General features: G+C 49.4%; 1 protein-coding gene across 1 annotated transcript in view; it reads left to right on the forward strand.

The window, feature by feature from the left end:
- The window catches only part of OTOF (otoferlin), a 93,071-nt gene continuing 75,718 nt past the window's right edge, over positions 1-17,353 (forward strand). Inside the window, exons 1-2 of the mRNA XM_081797079.1 lie at positions 1-178; positions 15,105-15,163. Of these exons, the coding sequence (XP_081653205.1) occupies positions 100-178; positions 15,105-15,163 (138 nt within the window). The 5' untranslated portion in view covers positions 1-99. The remainder of the gene's footprint in view (positions 179-15,104; positions 15,164-17,353) is intronic.

Below are 17,353 nucleotides of genomic sequence, written 5' to 3' on the forward strand. Positions count from 1 at the left end.
GGGAGGCGTGTGCGTGCAGCGGAGCTCCGAGCTCCGCCGGGCTCACTCCTTTCCGGCTGCTCCCGCCGGGCCGGCAGTGTCCAGACTCCACACACCAGCATGGCTCTGCTTGTCCACCTCAAGACGGTCTCGGAGCTGCGGGGCAGGGGCGACAGGATCGCCAAAGTGACTTTCCGAGGTAGGGAAGCCCCTGTCTCAGAGGGACCCCAGCTCTGGGCTGATGGGGATGAGGCAGGGCAAGGGAGGCTGGATGGGAAAAGTTCTAGCAGGGTTGGGGCAATGAGGCTTTTCATGGGCAGCCATCTGCCCCTGGCCTGACTGGCCACTTGTGATTTCCTGTCACTCAGGGTCCCCCGTGTTGCCATGTGTGCATCTGGGTCCATCCCTCCCTGCACTGGCCAACGTGCCATGTGCCTGGTAGGGTGCAGAGTCCTCTGCCGGCATGGGGTCCTGGGGAGGTAGAAGTGAGGACCCCATCTCCGAGCTCAGGGGGACCAGGGCGAAGAGGCCTAGCCCCGCAGAGCCTCTGTAGGCCCACTCCTCCTCTGCGTCTCCCTCCACAGGATTTCCTTGGGCACAGGGTGGGGGTGGGCTCTGCAGACTGGAAGCCGCAGCATGGCTCCCCAGAAACCAGGCAGCCAGGGGCTCTCTGGTTGAGAATACTATTGGCTTCTTGCAGATCTACTGGTGGGCAGGGATCCTGTGAGCTCCACTGGCCTCTCCTCTGTCAATTCTTTTCCTATCCTCCTCCCCACTTGTGCATCCAGCAGCCATTTACTCTGATCTATGTGCCAAGGCTGGGGGCTGAGCATGACCCAGGTTCTGTCCTTGAGGAGCCCACCTCCAGTGGGACAGAAGGATCAGTGGGCAGACAAGTAGGACAGGTGCGCGATATGATGAGGATGGGGACAAGGGCGGTATGCAAGCCACAGAAGCAGCACCCAACTCGGGCTGGGGCAGAATGGTCAAGGAAGGCTTCCTGGGGGAGGTAGCTCCTCAGCTGAAACCCAAGGGACTAGCAGGAGGGAGCAAGGTGAGGAGGTGAGGGCAGAGCTGGTGCAGGGGACAGGATGCTCAAGGCTGGGAGAGGAACTGGAATGTGGAACAGGGAATAGAGAGAGGATCCATGAGGCTGGAGCCCAGAGTGAGTACAGAAGCTGAGGCAGGAGAGACAGGCAGAACCAAGGAGCCAAGGCTGTCTTTACCCCGAGGACAGTGGGCAGCCCCTGCGGGTTTTAAGTAGAAAAAAAAGAGGCCAGGCTTTCCTGTGCTTACTGCCCACCCACCTCTGCCTCTGCCTGGTGGGTGGCCTTTCTCTGGTGGCCTTTCACCAAAGGCCAGGGCACGCCTCACTGGACATGGCCCTTCTTCCCAGAGAGGGATTGAGGAAGGGGGGGTGGGGGAGGAGCTGAGAGAAGCCCACCAGGTCAGAGAGCAAAGTGAGCATCGGGCCCAGGCCCAGGTTAGGAGGGAGAGGTGAGAGCAGGGGCCACAGCCCTGGTGCCCACATCGCCCCGCAGTTGGACGCCCCGTGTTTGGACGGAGGCCCAGGCTGTGCACAGAATCGGCAGGGGTGCAGGGGATCACAGTGCCCCTGCTGGCAGGTGGGGGAGGAAAGTGTGGGCAGACTACTGCCTGTTGCTTCCCACACCAGCCTGGGGACGGCTTTGTCTGCAGCACCCTGGATCTCTGTGGGCCACCTGCTGGCTTTAGAAAAAGCAAGTGTGTGCTTTCATCTGTGAAACGTGTCCCTGTGTTCCACAGACAGCACAGCGCCCGGCTGTTTAGCTACAGGGCGCTACGCTGTTGCTGCCACGACAGGACAGCCCCCGCTGCAGAAACCAGGCGCATTTGCGGGCAGGGACACCAAGGCCCTGTTGTAAAGAGATCCGTGTGCGTTGGTGGAGGGGCTGAAGCACAGAACCTCACCCCCAGCCCTGGTGCTCAATCCTGCAAGCCCCTTTACCTCTTCCTGGTCAACCGGGGGTGAGCACGCTGTCTATCTGATACCCCCCTTTCTCTTTGAGCCCTGGGGCCAGCCCTCCAGCCTCAACGGAACACACAGGAATTTGCCTCTTTGCACGCTGGGCCCTCCGGACCGAGGGGAGGGATCCACTTCCAAGCTGTGTACCTGCAGCAGGTGGCCACAGACAGAGCTCTGGGGAAGGCACTGGGCAGCAGGAAGAGGCCGGTGGCAAGCAGATTTCCAGAAAGCATCCTTTATAACAACCGGAGCAGAGATGCCTCCCCCATTCTTCTGCTGCAGCCGGCAGCTGACAACCAGACACCCCCGAAAGACCAATATTAACAACAATTCAGAGGAACCGACCCTCTGAATGCGCCACGGCACCTCACGGCGTACACCGCTGGTGTCCAAGCAAACAGCTGCGGGGGGAAATGAGAAACTGGTGAATAGTCAGAGGGAGAGGATGGCCCCGAGTTCCCTGAATCCCGTGAGTGAAGCTCAGCGACAGATTGGGTGAGGGAGCCCTAGCGGGTTGGGTCCGTTGGCCGTGGCCCAGCAGACAGGATGAGCTGGCTGAAACATAGCTTGACCTTCTGTGCGGTGCCACCCAGGACACTTAGGGGCTGTGTCGGAAAAAGTTCTAGCTAAGGAGTCGGAAGCCCTTGGTCCTACTGGGTTCTGCCTCTCACTTCGCCTCTCTAGTCCTCATCTTTAAAATGGGCATGTGGATAACATCTGCCTCACCGGCTTGCTTCAGTGAAACAATAGATGTTGGAGGAGTTCGAGGGAAGGGCATTCAGATGACTGATACGTCTGTGAGGCCCCCATTCCAGTGCTCCTTGGGGGCAGCTGCTGGCTCCCAAGCCATCTTCTCTCCAGCCCAACTTCCGAAGGGGAGAGGAGAAGCTCCTCTGAGGGCTTCCTGACCAGTGCCAGGAGCAAGCAACTCGGGCCTGTCCTCTGCTCTGTAGGGACCCCCCCGGCTAAGATGTTCCTCAGGAACCTAGGCCTTGAGACCCCTGAGACCCCTGTTCCCATGTGGGCTGGGCACTCACCAGCTGTGTCCCTGGCCACCCCTCTCTTCCTGCCACGGGTCGGCCGGCCACCCCACACTCAGGCTCACACCACGCTCACCGCCCAGCTCCACCTCCAGCTCATAGCTCTTACCCAAAGGCCACTCTTAACCTAATCCTGCCCTTATTCATCCACTCACTGAATGTGCTGATATTTGTGGACAGGCCTAGGACCCTGGGGGTGAAGACGCAGCCCCTGCCTGCAGGAGTTACAGTCCATTGGGTCACACAGGAGACACCAGAAGGCCTGGCCCCCAGTCCGAGTCGCGCACGCAGACCCCAGAGCCCCAGAGCCTTGGCTTCACACGAACAAGATGAGACCATGGTCCCCGTTTAACTCAGAGGCCTGCAGCCAGAATCAGGAGTGGGCTGCCTCTTGATGGCAGGTCACTACTCAAAGAGAAGCAGTATTCTCCTAGTGTCTGTCCTTTTTCAGTTGCTAACATTGTTCTCAGCACCAATTAGAACCAGGGAACACAGGGTGGATGGGCCTGTAAGTTCCTCTAGGCCAAGCTCTGTCCAGTGCTCAGCCCACCCAAACCTGGGGAGAAACTGGGCTGTCCGTGAAGTAGCGACAGACTCTCTGGGGCTGGTCCCGTGATCTCCCCGTACTCCCCATCCCCAAGATTTCTTGCCAAGATACCGGGTTTGGGGATTGGATGTGTGAGTTGGGCGATGTCTGGGGGCTGGGTCTGATCTCCAAGTAATTCCCTTGAACTGGTGATTGAACCGGTGATAAAGGTCTGTTTTATCAAAGACTTCTCCCTCCTCCTCTCCCCAGCCCACCCCACTGCATTCCCATAATCCTGAATTTCCTGCCATTCCCCAAAGATACAAGCCCTGTATATCTCCAGACCTTGAGACACTTATTTCTTTTGCCTGGAACAACCTCCACGCTCCATCTTGAGAACTCCCATCAATTCTGTCCATCCCTCAAGGCACATCTCATATGTCACCTCCTCTGTGAAGCCTTCCCCTCCCTAGCTGTACCATATGCATACTCCTGTCACAGCTCAGCTGGGGCACTTGGTATTTTAGAAACTGCCCCAGTTCTGTATGCTGCACTCATGTCTCAGCATCTTCAAGACAGGGATCCTAACTGAGCCCCATGCTGAGCCCTGGGCCCTGTCATCAAAATGAACATGACATAGCTCCTGTCTTGGAGGTATTCACTCATCAGTGGGTTTTAAATCCTCCACTGTGGCACTGCCATTCTTTGGGTCAGTGTCCCCACATGTAAGCCCTCCACCCCCAGCTTTTCATCCAAGGGGGATCCAGGGCTGGAAGAGGCCTCAGAAGCCACGACAAGAACCCTCCATTGACCTCCCAGCCCAGAGAGTCTTCTGGGGCCCCAGAGGAAGGCTGACCTCATCCTCTAGCAAACAACGGGGAGTCCAGCTCTGGCCCCCAGGTCAGAAGCAAGAAGGGCCGCGTGTGGCCCAAGCCCTTCGTAGAACACGGTCTTTCTGAGCATGACTGCGTGGGTGGGGCTTCCTAGGCAAACCACGGTCTCATAATCGGATAGGGGAGCAGAGATGTGTGCAGACATAATGGGGAAATGTCGTCCGACTCAGGAGGGCCAAGGTGTGCCCTGGGGTGGGCCGTAAACTGCAGCCTGTTCAGGGGATGGCAGCTTCCTTCTTACACGTGTGGAGATGCAGATGGAGGGGTGAGGGAGGGTTGTTTCGGGAGGCGAGGCCATTCTAGGTGAGGGACTGATGGGACCAGAGGCCAGAGAAGGGAAATCCCAGTTAAGTGCACTGACTGGGAGGCCCCCGGTTTGGCTGGAGCAGAGGCTGCAGGGAAGAGAGGGGAGGGAGAGGAGCCAGGATCCATGGGACCAGATGAGTGACGGCATGCTGGGAGGCGGGAGGGCCCCGGCCTGGGCATGGGGGACAAGATGACCCCACTCATGGCTATGGAGACTACCCGGATTCCAAATTAGATTTCTTTTCCCCATTAAAATGGAGGAGCTCTCCCTCTTGATGAGAAATAGAACTATCTGGAGACTTCTCTGCCATCCCTGGTGAAGGAGGCAGAGTACCTCAGTCCTCTCAGTCCCGGGATCCTCCCAGGATGCCTGGGCCTGTATGTGCACTCTGGCCCTGCACCACACCTCCTCTCTGAGAGCTTGTGGGCTAGGTGTCGTCCCCCCACAAGGGGTTGAGCATTGCCCCCACAGAAGGGGACAAATGGAGGGGACCCTTAGGACAGCCTCTGCAACCCACACTGGCTGTGGACCCAGCTCTGTGCTTGTGCTGTGCCTCCCACATCCCCCACTGTACCCAGCACACACAGGCCCCTCACCACCTGGGGGAGAGGGTGGGGACAGATCTTCTCTGTCTAAAGTCCCAGGTGGTAAATGTCCCCCCTCCCACCCAGAGCAAGCCAATGCGGACCTCGAAGAGTAGGCAGAATGCGCTGAAAATGCCCCGGGCTTCTCCTGCTTTGATGAGTGTGTTTTCATGATATGGAAATGATCATAAAATTGTCTTCTTACAAAGGCCCTCAGCAAAAATGCTGCTGGAAATGTGCTCAAGAATAGACTTGCAAATAATTCCCCTGAATTGCAATGCCTTCCTTGGTTATCTTACCCACCTTTACTCATAACATAAAAGCTACAGCTCTCCCCCCTACACCCATGGCTGGGCCTGATTCCTTTTTTATTATCAGCTTTTTATGATGGAAAGTCTCAAGTACATACAAGAGTTGGGAAAGTAGTGCCTTGGCCCCCAAGCTCTCCCAGTGCAGTCTTCACACCTGTCAACTCCTGGCCAATTCTGTCCCATTTGTTCCCCTCCTACCCCCAGACCCCAAATTATTTGGAAGCAAAGCCCGAGCGCCACACCATTTCATCTGAATATATTCAGGACATAGCTATGAAAGACAAAGACTCCATTTTTTAAAAACCCACATATTACATCCCTCCTAAAAATTAACTCCTTCCTACTATCAAATATTCAGTCAGTGATCAAATTTCTAATTGTCTCATTGATGTCATAATTTTTTTCCGGGTCATTAAAAGCTACATTTTCATGTGCTTTGTAAATCCAGCATTTTATCATTCATTCACTCCTTTTTCATTCATCCGGATAATAGTATTCGGTGAGGGCCAGTTCTGTGCCAAGTGTTATTTTAGACATGGGCGTGACAGCAATAAGTTAAAAAGACATGGTCTTAAGGGGAAGCCAGACATTGCACCAGTCACCATGAGCAGCATGATGAATATTCTGGAAAGGGAGGTACAGGGCAGGGCAGCATGAGGCAAAAGGGAAGCCCACACAGACCAGGAGTTCCGGAAGCTGCCCTGAGAGGCCTCGTCGGGGTTCGTTAGGACAAGATGGCAGAAGATCCCATGGGGGGAAGGTGGGAGCAACAGCAGCGCTGGTGTGGCCCGAAGTCAGCCGCCCTGGGGCCACGGAGATGAAGCTGGGCTGCGCACGGGGCAGGGACAAGATTTTCCTGCGGGGGCACGGGCGATGGGCTGATATTTAAGCTGGCTCTTCTTAGCTGGGACAAAACCTACAAAAGGCCCCATTCCAGGCAGAAGGGCTAATATCAGTACAGATGTGATGGTGTGCATCAAGGGTTTAGGGAGCTGGGAGTGCTTGCTGGGGATGGGGTGGGAGTGGCCTGGAGGGCAGGCAGGGCCCACACACCGAGGGTTTGGAACTTGGGCTTTTTAAGTGAATAGGAGTTGACGATGCTTTTAGTAGGAGAATGGGAAAGGGACATCTGGTTTTGGAAAGGACTCTCGGGATGTCAGGACTCCAGACCAGGAGCCCAGGGAGGAAGCTGTGTCTTAATGGGGAGGCTGTGGGTTTGGAGAAAAGGGATGACATCGGTTCAGAGAGGGGGTAGTGAATTCTGGAGTTGGTAGTGAGCAAGAGGGCAGGACGAGGGTGCCTCTGGATTTCATACTTGGGTTCCTGGATGGGTGGTGAGGCCACTGGTGGAGGAGGGGAGCATGCGAGCAAGAGCAGGTTTTGGGGGTGGGGGCACAGAAAGGACAGACTTGCCTGTCAGTCATTCTAGTGAAAATGCCCTCCAGGATGCCGAAGATCTGGCTTGGTACCGTGAGTGCCTAGAAGGGTGGTTGGAGCCCAGTGGTTCGGGAGTCCAGGGGCTACGTGAAGGTCTAGGAGAAGGTGAGATATGCCTGAGTCCTTACAGGGCTGCTTTGGGGTCAAGTGAAAAAGGTGATATATGTTAACAGCTCTACACACTGTAAAGTGCTATGTAAATATAAGAATTATGCTCTGCATCCCAGGCGCCTGCTGCAGACTTGTAGAGAGAGAAGAGCAGAGCAGATTGTGACTCTCAGGGACTCCGTGGACTCAGGGGTTGGGGGGCTGGTGGGCTGAGCCTTACTTGATCCTCCTTGGGATTCCTACTGAGACCCCGAATTCTGCCAGCCATGAGATGATGGGGCAAAAACACCTGGAGCCACACTCCGGGGCGGGCAGCAGGGCCCCCACAGTGCCTGGCACAGAGCAGCTGTGAGGTAGGGGTGACGCCTGAAGAAGCAGGGCCCGCAGGTGCTGCGGGAACAGTTGCAGTTAGTGGAGGGGCCATTCTGGAGGCCCCATCCCGGCAGCGCCAGGCAGCCACTTCTCCTCGCAGCGACAGTTCCAGAAGGGTCTCCCGAGACAGAGAATTTCATGTGATCATTTTTACCCTCAGCCCTTGTCTACTTCCTGCCTAGACTGATCCACCCTCGAGACGGTGGCTCAACAGTGTTTTGACTTTTTTTTTTTTTCAAAGCAGAAGGGCTCAGTAGCTTAGTTGAAAGTCAGTTTCCACTCACTGGCTTTTTTTTTTTTTTTCTCTAAGCCAAGGTTTAAGATAAAATCAGGGCTATATTATAAATACTTTAACAATATTTTTACCCCATTTAAGAATGTAAAAAGGTCACCTTCCCACCAGGCCTTATTATATGCCCAGTGCCTGGCATAGAGCAGGGACTCTGTATAGCTTGTGGATCACTAGGACCACAGGCTCCTCTAATCTGTCACAATAATGAGGGAACCTAATACCTGGCAGTTGCTGACTGTGTGGCTGGCGCTGTCTTGGCTCGAGGGGAAATCCCATGCTCTCTCTGCCTCAGTGCCTGGGTCTGAAAAATAGGAACGGAGGCCATCAGTTAGTTACATAGCAAAGTCAGAGTTTGAGTGAGCACTTAGAAGGAAATACAGGTTTAAGCTGAGCCAGAGAGATGGGGTTTATAATCCCTGCCCTGTCCCCTGCCTTGCTGATGAATCTCTGACATAAGCCTGAGTTTCTACTGTGTGTACCCGGGTATTAACAGGACGAGGAAAGGAGAGATAAATGAGTTATGGTGGAAATTGTATTTGAATGAGATTTGTGGAAAATAAAGGGTTTGAAGTAGATGGAGCCTCCATCTAGTTGAGAAATGGGGGAAAGAGAAGGGGCAACCTTCCCTTATGGGGGGCCCAGGGACTCTGCATAACCCAAGTCTGGCTTTCTGAGTCGCTGGTGATTTTCAGAGAGTGTATTATTTAAGGAATATCGTGAGGGGAAAGTGTTATTACAGGAGATAATTACAAACAACTAGACATGAAAATCATTAGGGATATAGAACATTTGACAACACCGTCAACTGCCTTGACCTAATTGGCATTCCTAGGACATTTCACCCCAAACTGAAAGATACACATTCTTCTCAAATGCACATGGACTATTCATCAAGATAGACCATATGCTCAGTGATTAAACAAGTCGCAATATATTTCAAATGACTGACATCCTGCAAAGTATGTTCTCTGACCCCACTGGAATTCACTTAGAAATTAATAACAGTAAGAGATCTTAAAAAGCTCCAAATATTTGGAAATTAGACAATACCCTTCTGAATAACCTATGATCAGAGAATTAAACAAAAGAGAAATTATAAAACATGTCTAGCTGACTGATAATGAAAATACAACATGACAATATTTATAGTTTTAAATACCTATGGCAGGAAAGAAAAAAGTCTAAAATCAATGATCTAGGGTTCTGCCTTAAGAAGCTCCTAAAAGAAGATGAAATTAAACCCAAGTCTTAAAAACGTCAGGCTAATTGAAGTAAGCCAGACACAAAAGACCATGTATCATATGAATTCTTTTATATGAAACGCCCCGAATAGACAAACCCATAGAGATAGAAAGTAGATAAGTTGTTGCCAGGGACTGGGGCAATGGGGAATAACTGCTAATGGGTGTGGGCTTTATTTTGGGGTGACACCATATTCTGGAATTAGGTAGTGGTAAAGGTTGCACAACCTTGTAAATGTACTGAAATCACTGAATTGTACACTTTAAGTGGGTAAATTATATGGTTTGCGAATTACATTTCAATAAATAGAAATAAATACAACCAAAAAATATTAAAACCAAGAGAATAAAAAAGGAAATGAGAAAGCCAACAAAGCTGAAAGTTGACTCTTTCAAAAAAATTAATAAAATAGGTAAACTGTAGCAAGAACGACCAAGGGGAAAAAAAGCAAGAAAATACAAACTACCAATATCAGAATGAAAAAAGGGATATCATTTCATTAAAAAGAAAATAAGAAAATATCATGAATAACTGTATCTCAAAAAGTTTCTACAAATCAGATGAAATGGACAAATCCCTTGAAAAACACTTTACCAAACTGATACAAAAAGAAATGGAAAAGCTAAAGAGTCCAGGATCTATTAAAGAAATGAAATTCAAAATAAAAATGATGATGATAATGATGGTAAACCGCTTTCCCATCAAGAAAACTTTAGGTCTCCCTAGCTTCACTGGTGAATCCTAGAAAATATTTAAGGAAGAAATAATATTAATCTCACACAAACTTTTAGAGATAGAAAAGAAAGAACGTTTTGTAACTCATTTTACGATACCAAACCCTGATAAAGACCTTACACAAAAAGAATATTAGAGCCCAATATCCCTCATGAACAAAGATGTAAAAATCCTTAACAAAATATTAGTCAATTGACTTACAATCCATGAAAGGGATAACACATCATGAGAAGTAAATTTTATCCCAGGAATGCAAGGTTAGCTTAAAATTAGAAAATTAATCAAAGTATTTTACCATATTAACACAATACAAGAGAAAAACCACCAACAGATACAGAAAAGCTTTTGACAAAATCCAACACCTATTCATGATAAAAACACTCAGCAAACCAGAATGAGGGGGGAGCTTCCTCAATTTGATAAAGGACAACTACAAAAAACATCTGGCTAACATCATACTTAATCCTGAAACAAAGAATATTCATACACAGACTATTACTCAATAATAAAAATAAATGAATTACTGATATATGTAACAACATGGATGAATTACATAAATATTACATTGACCAAAAGAAGCCAGACCCAAAGAAGTACATTCTGTATAACGCCATTTATATAAAGTATAAAACAGGCAAAACTAACATTTGGTGATAGAAATCAGAGCAGTGGTTACTTATAAGAGGTAGAGACTGATTGGAAAGTGAGGGGTGAGAGACCATCTTAAGAAAATGGAGATGTCCTAAATCCCGATCATATGATGATTACACACGTATGCTCAGTTATTACATCTGTGAATGTAAATTTTACCTCGTTAAAAAAAGAGCTAATCACACCTAAAATACCTAAAACTTGAGAAATATGTAGATGAGGAAGAAAATTGTTTCTGATTATATACTACTAAAAATAAGCTAACACAATGTGATTCACAGTAGAGAAGACCATTTTTATATTTGAGACATAACTTAAATGTCAAAAGCAAGAACAGGACCCTTTAATGGAATAATAACCATTTTTAAATTGGGTGACGAACTATGTCCCAGGGGTACAAGCACTGCCCTTTGCTCCATTTTATGGATGAGGACACTAACAAAGAGAGGTTAACTTCTTCAAGGGCACATGGTTAGCGAGTGGTAGAGCCGGGGTTTGAACTAAGGCAGTCTGGTCCAAGAGCCTCACCACACTCTTCTCTGGCGCCCTGTACCTGTAAGGGGCTTGACACTTTACTCGGTTTCACAGTTTCCAGTTCCAGGATGTAGGCTTGTCCAGGATAATTGCCCCCAGTTTAGAGATGTTGGCTCTGAGACTGCGAGGGATGGAAGCCAGCTCCAGACACTGGTACACGGCATGATTTCCCCGAATGTCCTCAGGACATTCCCCTTCTCCTTTAGAGGGCCCAGCGCCCCACCCTGTGTCCTCTCAGGAACCTAGGACCCAGGACCCCCCTCTCGGGTCTTCCTTCAGTGGGATGCTCCCTGAGGGGAGACCTTTTTCATTTCCCCCTTGGTCATCAAAACTCGCCTGTCCTCTGCCCTGCTCCTTCAAGGCTCCATTTTCTGCTCACACTCACAAACACTTGCTCACACTGTCCTCTCTACCTCGATGTCCCTCTCTCCATCTCCCCAGGGTCAATGCCCATGCCTCTACCGTGTCTTCCTTGATCTGCTAAGCTGAGGTCATTTCTCCTTGTCCTGTGTGCTCATTTTATTCACACTCTGTTGCATGCCAATGATCAAATTTTGCCTTGTATAGTAACCTTTTACATGTCTGACCTATCCCCCTTCTGGATTGTAATAAGCGTCTTCGGTCAGCATCCCACGACAAAATGTCTTTGTATAACCCCCTTCCCCTCCTCCAGGGCCGAATGGCCGTGCGACACAGCAGGAGCAGAAGACCCCCTTGCATGTGGGAGTGAATGGATGCACACCAGCTAACAACCCAGTCCCTACATACCTGCCTTTTCTCAAGGTCTGGCTCTAACAAGGTCAACTGTCTGGAAGAGGGAGCTGTTTGGTGCAGATGGGGCACTTTGTACCCTTAAGTCACATCATGTGAAAGACTAGCACTCCATCCTGCAAATGAGGCAAGAAATGAGCTCACCTTCATCTAGGAGGGTAGCTGCAGGAGGGATATTTTAAATGGCAAATGACATACCAGATACTTCTATGAAACTTTGGACTCTTGAGTCCCTCAATCTGGGTGTATCAAATGTCATGGCACTGCTTAGAGTTGTGAGCTCAGAGTGCTATCCAAACTTCATTTATTGACTCAGGGAGGAGTTTATTCCAAACCCAACAGCTCGGCTCTCCTACAAGCAGCTGCTCCGAAGGAAGGGGGTGCTGTTCAATTTTCCCCATCTGATCTCCTGCTCACTCTATCCACAAAGCCTCCCCGCTGCAAGGAACAGGCTATTTTCTTCCTCTCGAGCCTCATTCTCAATCTTCTCCATGGCAAGAAAGGTGATTGGATATTGGGATTTTAAATGGTTTTGTCTGAAAGCCATTTAAAATGGAGTTGAAATGTCAACATGACCGGTATTGAGTGGAGATGGTAAGTGGAAATGAACTTGAAAGGAGAGACGAGGTTAGGAATCCTCATTGATAACTTGGAAGGGATGCCAGAGGTCCCCTGGCTCAGTCCTAAGGAATACAAAGGACCACCAGAATGATCCCCGCCACTGTTTGTACAAATCCACCTAAAATTCGGCTTTTCAAAAATGCTTAGAGACATTCTGCTTCTGTACAATTGATCTGATTTGGTTTAGCAAATCTTTTTTTTTTTTTAAATACCTAGAGGTAAAATTTAGCTCATCCTTTTGACAATATTCACCACATTTAAATCCCCAGAGCCTGAGGCAATGAGGTCTTACTGCACTTCGGAACAGAGCCCCGATGTATAAATTCTGCTTTCACTGTATTTTATGTCCTCTCTAACAAGGTTGTAAGAAATCCGCAAGTGGGGACGGGTTTGAGCCTCTGTGACTTCCTGCACCATGTCGGACGGTCCCTCCCTGCCTCCACCCTGGCTGGGCTACTTGGTTTTCACTCTGGGAAATCCTTGAACACAACCATATCCTGACTCATTACCATCTGCGAAGATGAAGAGGCCTTTGATGATTCAGAGCGGCAGGTCCTTGGGGAAACCGCAGTGCACACATATGCTCACCTGATTCCCAATTTATATTGTGTGTTACCTGTGGGGAAAATTATAAGCAGCTCAGGCACCATCTCTCGTGCTTCCCTGTCCTCCCCTGGCTGCCCTGGGGTTTGTGGATGAGATTTTTCTTTCTGGTTTTTCTGTTTTGTTTTGTCCCTGGCTAGTGCTAAAGAGTCTGCTTCCCATCTGTCTCCTTCACATCTATTTCCTGTGTATATAGCTTCTGCTTTATAGCTTCTTCCTCATTATCTGAGATGCAGCCCCTCTTCCACCATGCCCATCCTCCAAACACACACACACACACACACACACACACTTCCACAGACCTCCACCTGCCTCTGACAGCAAATCCCTGGCCTCCTCCTTGTCAGGGATTAGCTACATACTTTCTCCCAAGTTCTAAAGACCAGGCAGGTCCTGGAGATCTCTGTACCAACCCCTCTGATTATGTGAGCGAGGGAACCAAGTCCAGGGGACAGAAGTGGCTCCCAGGAAATCAAGCCCTATCACAGTGCGGGGTCAGAGGGGGCTCACTCCAACCCCTGCCTGGTGCCCCTCCCAGGCCCTCTCCGCTGCCAAGTCCTCTCCTGGGTCCCCACATTGCCCATCAATGACAACCCCAACTCAGCCTCGGAATGGGGCTGAATTCATCCTTGAGATAGTCCTCCAATGACATGGACCACTGGTTGAGGTTGGTGGGGATTTCAAAGCATTTTTCTTTCAGTGACGAAAGTAAAGCATGGGCATGGAAAAAATATCAAACTTACGTGTATATAGTCAAAGGCCAAAGTATGCTGCTTTCAACCTTTTCGTATTCCCCCTAGCCAGAGGCAACCATTTCTAATGGTTTGAGATCTTCGTCTATTCATAGATAGAAGAGTTCGGTTTGGTGTTGGGGGTGGGGGAGTCATATACAGGATCCTATTAAACATGCTAACTTTTTTTTTCCCTTTGGCATACCATTGAGAGATGAAAATAAATTGATCCTAGATAATTTCTTTTTAATGCACCTTATCTCTGGGTTTTTTCCTCATAGAAATTACAAGTCCTTCCCATATGCACCCTCCCCACACACACTAAAAAACAAAAAAAAATCCCCTCAAAACCAACATTTATCCTTCCTTCTCTGTACCACGTCTCTATCTCACACAAAATCATATCTTGGGGTATGGATTATATGGTATCGAATGGGCAACTTGTTCCAGTCCCTACTAGACCATCAGCTCCCTGCGGGCAGGGATCCTGTGCATCATATCCATCCCTTTATCCTGAGGCTCCAGGAGGTAACCTGGCACATTGTAGACTCCAGTGAATGTTTCGCGAAGTAAACTGAGCTGGCCCATGCATCCCACACACTGCCCGCCCATGCCCCCCAACCCTGCCCTCCATCCCTCCTGGTTATGGTTCTTCCAGCAACGGGGCCTGTCCTCACTGGATGGGCTCGAAGAACTGGCAGCTTGGCTTGTGCGGCAGGTGGTGTATAGATGTGGGGTGGTGGGGTCTCGGAAAACGTGTGTCCATATCACACTCGATAGTGGGGGGAGGAGGGGATGACATGTGGGAGAAAGCACCCGAGGCTTTCCTCTCCAAGGCTGGCAGAAAAATGAAGGGGGGGATGCCCTTGGCTTTTGGGGGGAAAAGGGTCTGGGGTGGGCCTGGCTTGGGCAGGAGCTCCTGGGCCTGGCTGCAGACACAGTCACAGAGGGGGGCCTGCCGTCCTGGGGGACCAGGCTTCTGCTCAGGGCAGCCACAGGCCAGGGGAAGCCAGCAGAGCTGAGGAGACGGCAAAGGGAGGCCAAGAAAGCCACCGGGAGAGCAACAAGGTGGAGAAAAGAGTCCGGGGTTCCCCTCTCCTGTCTACCTCTGACCAGCCTGTCCCTTCTTACTTTAGTGTCCCCATTTGTAAGGTGGAGCTGGTGGCCTTTGAATTGCCTGCATCACAGGGCTCCCGAGGGAGGCAGATACGACAGTGCAGGCACTTGCCTCAGCCCGGAGAGCTCAGCACACGACTCGGGGCCCCTGGCTGATAACAAGTGCTATGTGAATCCAAATGCTGTCGTGGCGACTGCCAGGTGGAAAGGTCTGACCCCAGCTTCTTGTCCTCTTTCCCCACCCAGGGCAAGCCTTCTACTCCCGGGTGCTGGAGAACTGTGAGGAAGTGGCTGACTTCGACGAGGTAGGACACCCTGGGGGCCTCTCAAGCCCCGGCCCCTCCACCTGGACCTCTCTCGGGGGCCTTTGCACAGGAGAGTCCAGTGCAGAGTGACTGACCCACAGAAGGGCAGTGTGGGCGCAGCCCATGGCTTTCTGCCCTCTGGGGGACTTTTATTCTCCAGAGAAAGGGCCCGCAAGTGTTGGAGGCCTAAAAGTGAGCCCCCGGCTGAGGGCCCAGCTGCACTCAGAGAGGGGCTTCCCTCCCCAGTTCCCTGGGCACGCAGAGGGCTCAGGCTAAGCCCACCTGGGCTTCCAACAAAGCCAGTCTCATTGAGATGTCACGCTTGTCTCTCTAAGAGCTATCGGGGTACCTCTCCCACTGTGTCTCCCCAGAAAGCTATTTTCCTTTTGAACCTCGGGCTCGGAGGGTCGAGTAAGTCATTTGCCCCTGTTAATGGCACCTTATCTCAGCGTTCCCACAACGCTGCCCTTATTCGGATGTGTGTTTGCGGGTGTAGTATATGTATCATTCTCCATTACCCCCATATTTCTTCTCTCGCTCTACAACCATTCCGATGTGTTTAATGTGCATCTTTTGGTTTCCTGTGTGTTCTTATAAAATTTGTGCGGCTGTCTTGTGAGTATGTAACTTGTGTTTCCTTAAATGGCTTTGTGTTACATATTTTACTTTACTTCACTGAGCAAGATGTTTAAGTTCCACCCATGTTGCTACGTGAATCTGTTGCTTCTCCCTGCCACACTGTACTCTATGGCACGTCCAACACGTATGAGGGTGTTCAGCCATCCTGGTTTGTCTGGGACCGAGGGGGCTCCTGGGACACAAACCGGAAGTGATAAAATGGGAAAAATCCTGGTCTAACTAGGATGAGTTGGTCATCCTGCACATCCTTTACCTACTTACTCCTCCAGAGAGGAAACTCCAGCTTGCCTCTAACCACCTCCAACCATCAGAAAGGCAACGAATATTCTTATGCATGTCCCCTTTGGACTTCTGTGAACATTTCTCTGGAATATACCCCAGGACCTGAAATTGCTGGCTCACAAGAGATTGATATGCTTAAGCTTACTCAGCACTGCCGTGGTCTACACTTCTACCAGCAATGCATGAGGATCCCTGATTCCCACTCCTTATCTACACCTACTGGTATTCAGCTTTCTGAGGTCTAACAGTGGTGCCTCATTGTCCTTTTAATAATACATTTAAAGTTTCCTCTTTTGTAAATTGCCTGTTCATATTCTTTGCCCTTTTTCCCTATGGGTGTAGCTGTCTTTTTCTTATTGATTTGCAGTAGCTTTTTATATGTCTGAGATATCAACCCCTTGTTGGATTTAGAGATTGAAATTTCTGTCAGTCTGCCATCTATTACCTTTGTCCCCTCGCTGACTAGAAGTCCTTAATCTTGGTGTGTTTTCAAATTTTGCTGAAGACGTCTTTATACTCTTCTAGGTTACAGGTGTATTTCCCTACATTTTCTGATTTATAATTGTAATTTTTTTTACCTTGTATGTGGTTTTAGAGAGGGGTACAGTCTTATTTTTCTCCATATAAGAAACCACGTTTTTTTAACATCAATTTGCTAAACAATCAATCATCTTGTCTCCATTTAGGGTCTATGTCTTAGCCTTCTATTCTATCCCTTTAATCTGTTTGTCTGTTCTTGAACTTTACCACACTGTACTCATTAATATGGCATTTTTGTATGTCTTGGTATCTGATGAGGCAAATTCCCTCTGTTTACTCTTCTTTTTAAAGGGTGAACTATTTGTGGACCTCTATTCTTCCAGATAATTTTTTTTAAAGATTTTATTTATTTATTTGAGAGAGAGAGAATGAGAGAGAGAGAACACATGAGAGGGGATAGGGTCAGAGGACGAAGCAGACTCCCTGCCGAGCAGGGAGCCCGATGCGGGACTCGATCCCGGGACTCCAGGATCATGACCTGAGCCGAAGGCAGTTGCTCAACCAACTGAGCCACCCAGGCGCCCTCCAGATAATTTTTAAATAAGCTTATCAAGTCCTTCCAAAAACCAACTGGAATTTTGATTAAGTTCCATTGGATTTAAAAATTGAGGAAGATGTCAATTTTTTATAAAATTAAATCATCTACTCAAATTATCCACCATCCTTTACTAGCATTTTTAAGTTTACTGCATGGAAGTTATATGATCTTGATTATTTGCCTTCTTTTTA

This window comes from Leptonychotes weddellii, chromosome 10 (assembly GCF_054177405.1).
Source record: "Leptonychotes weddellii isolate Sample4059 chromosome 10, ASM5417740v2, whole genome shotgun sequence".
Lineage (NCBI taxonomy): Eukaryota > Metazoa > Chordata > Mammalia > Carnivora > Phocidae > Leptonychotes > Leptonychotes weddellii.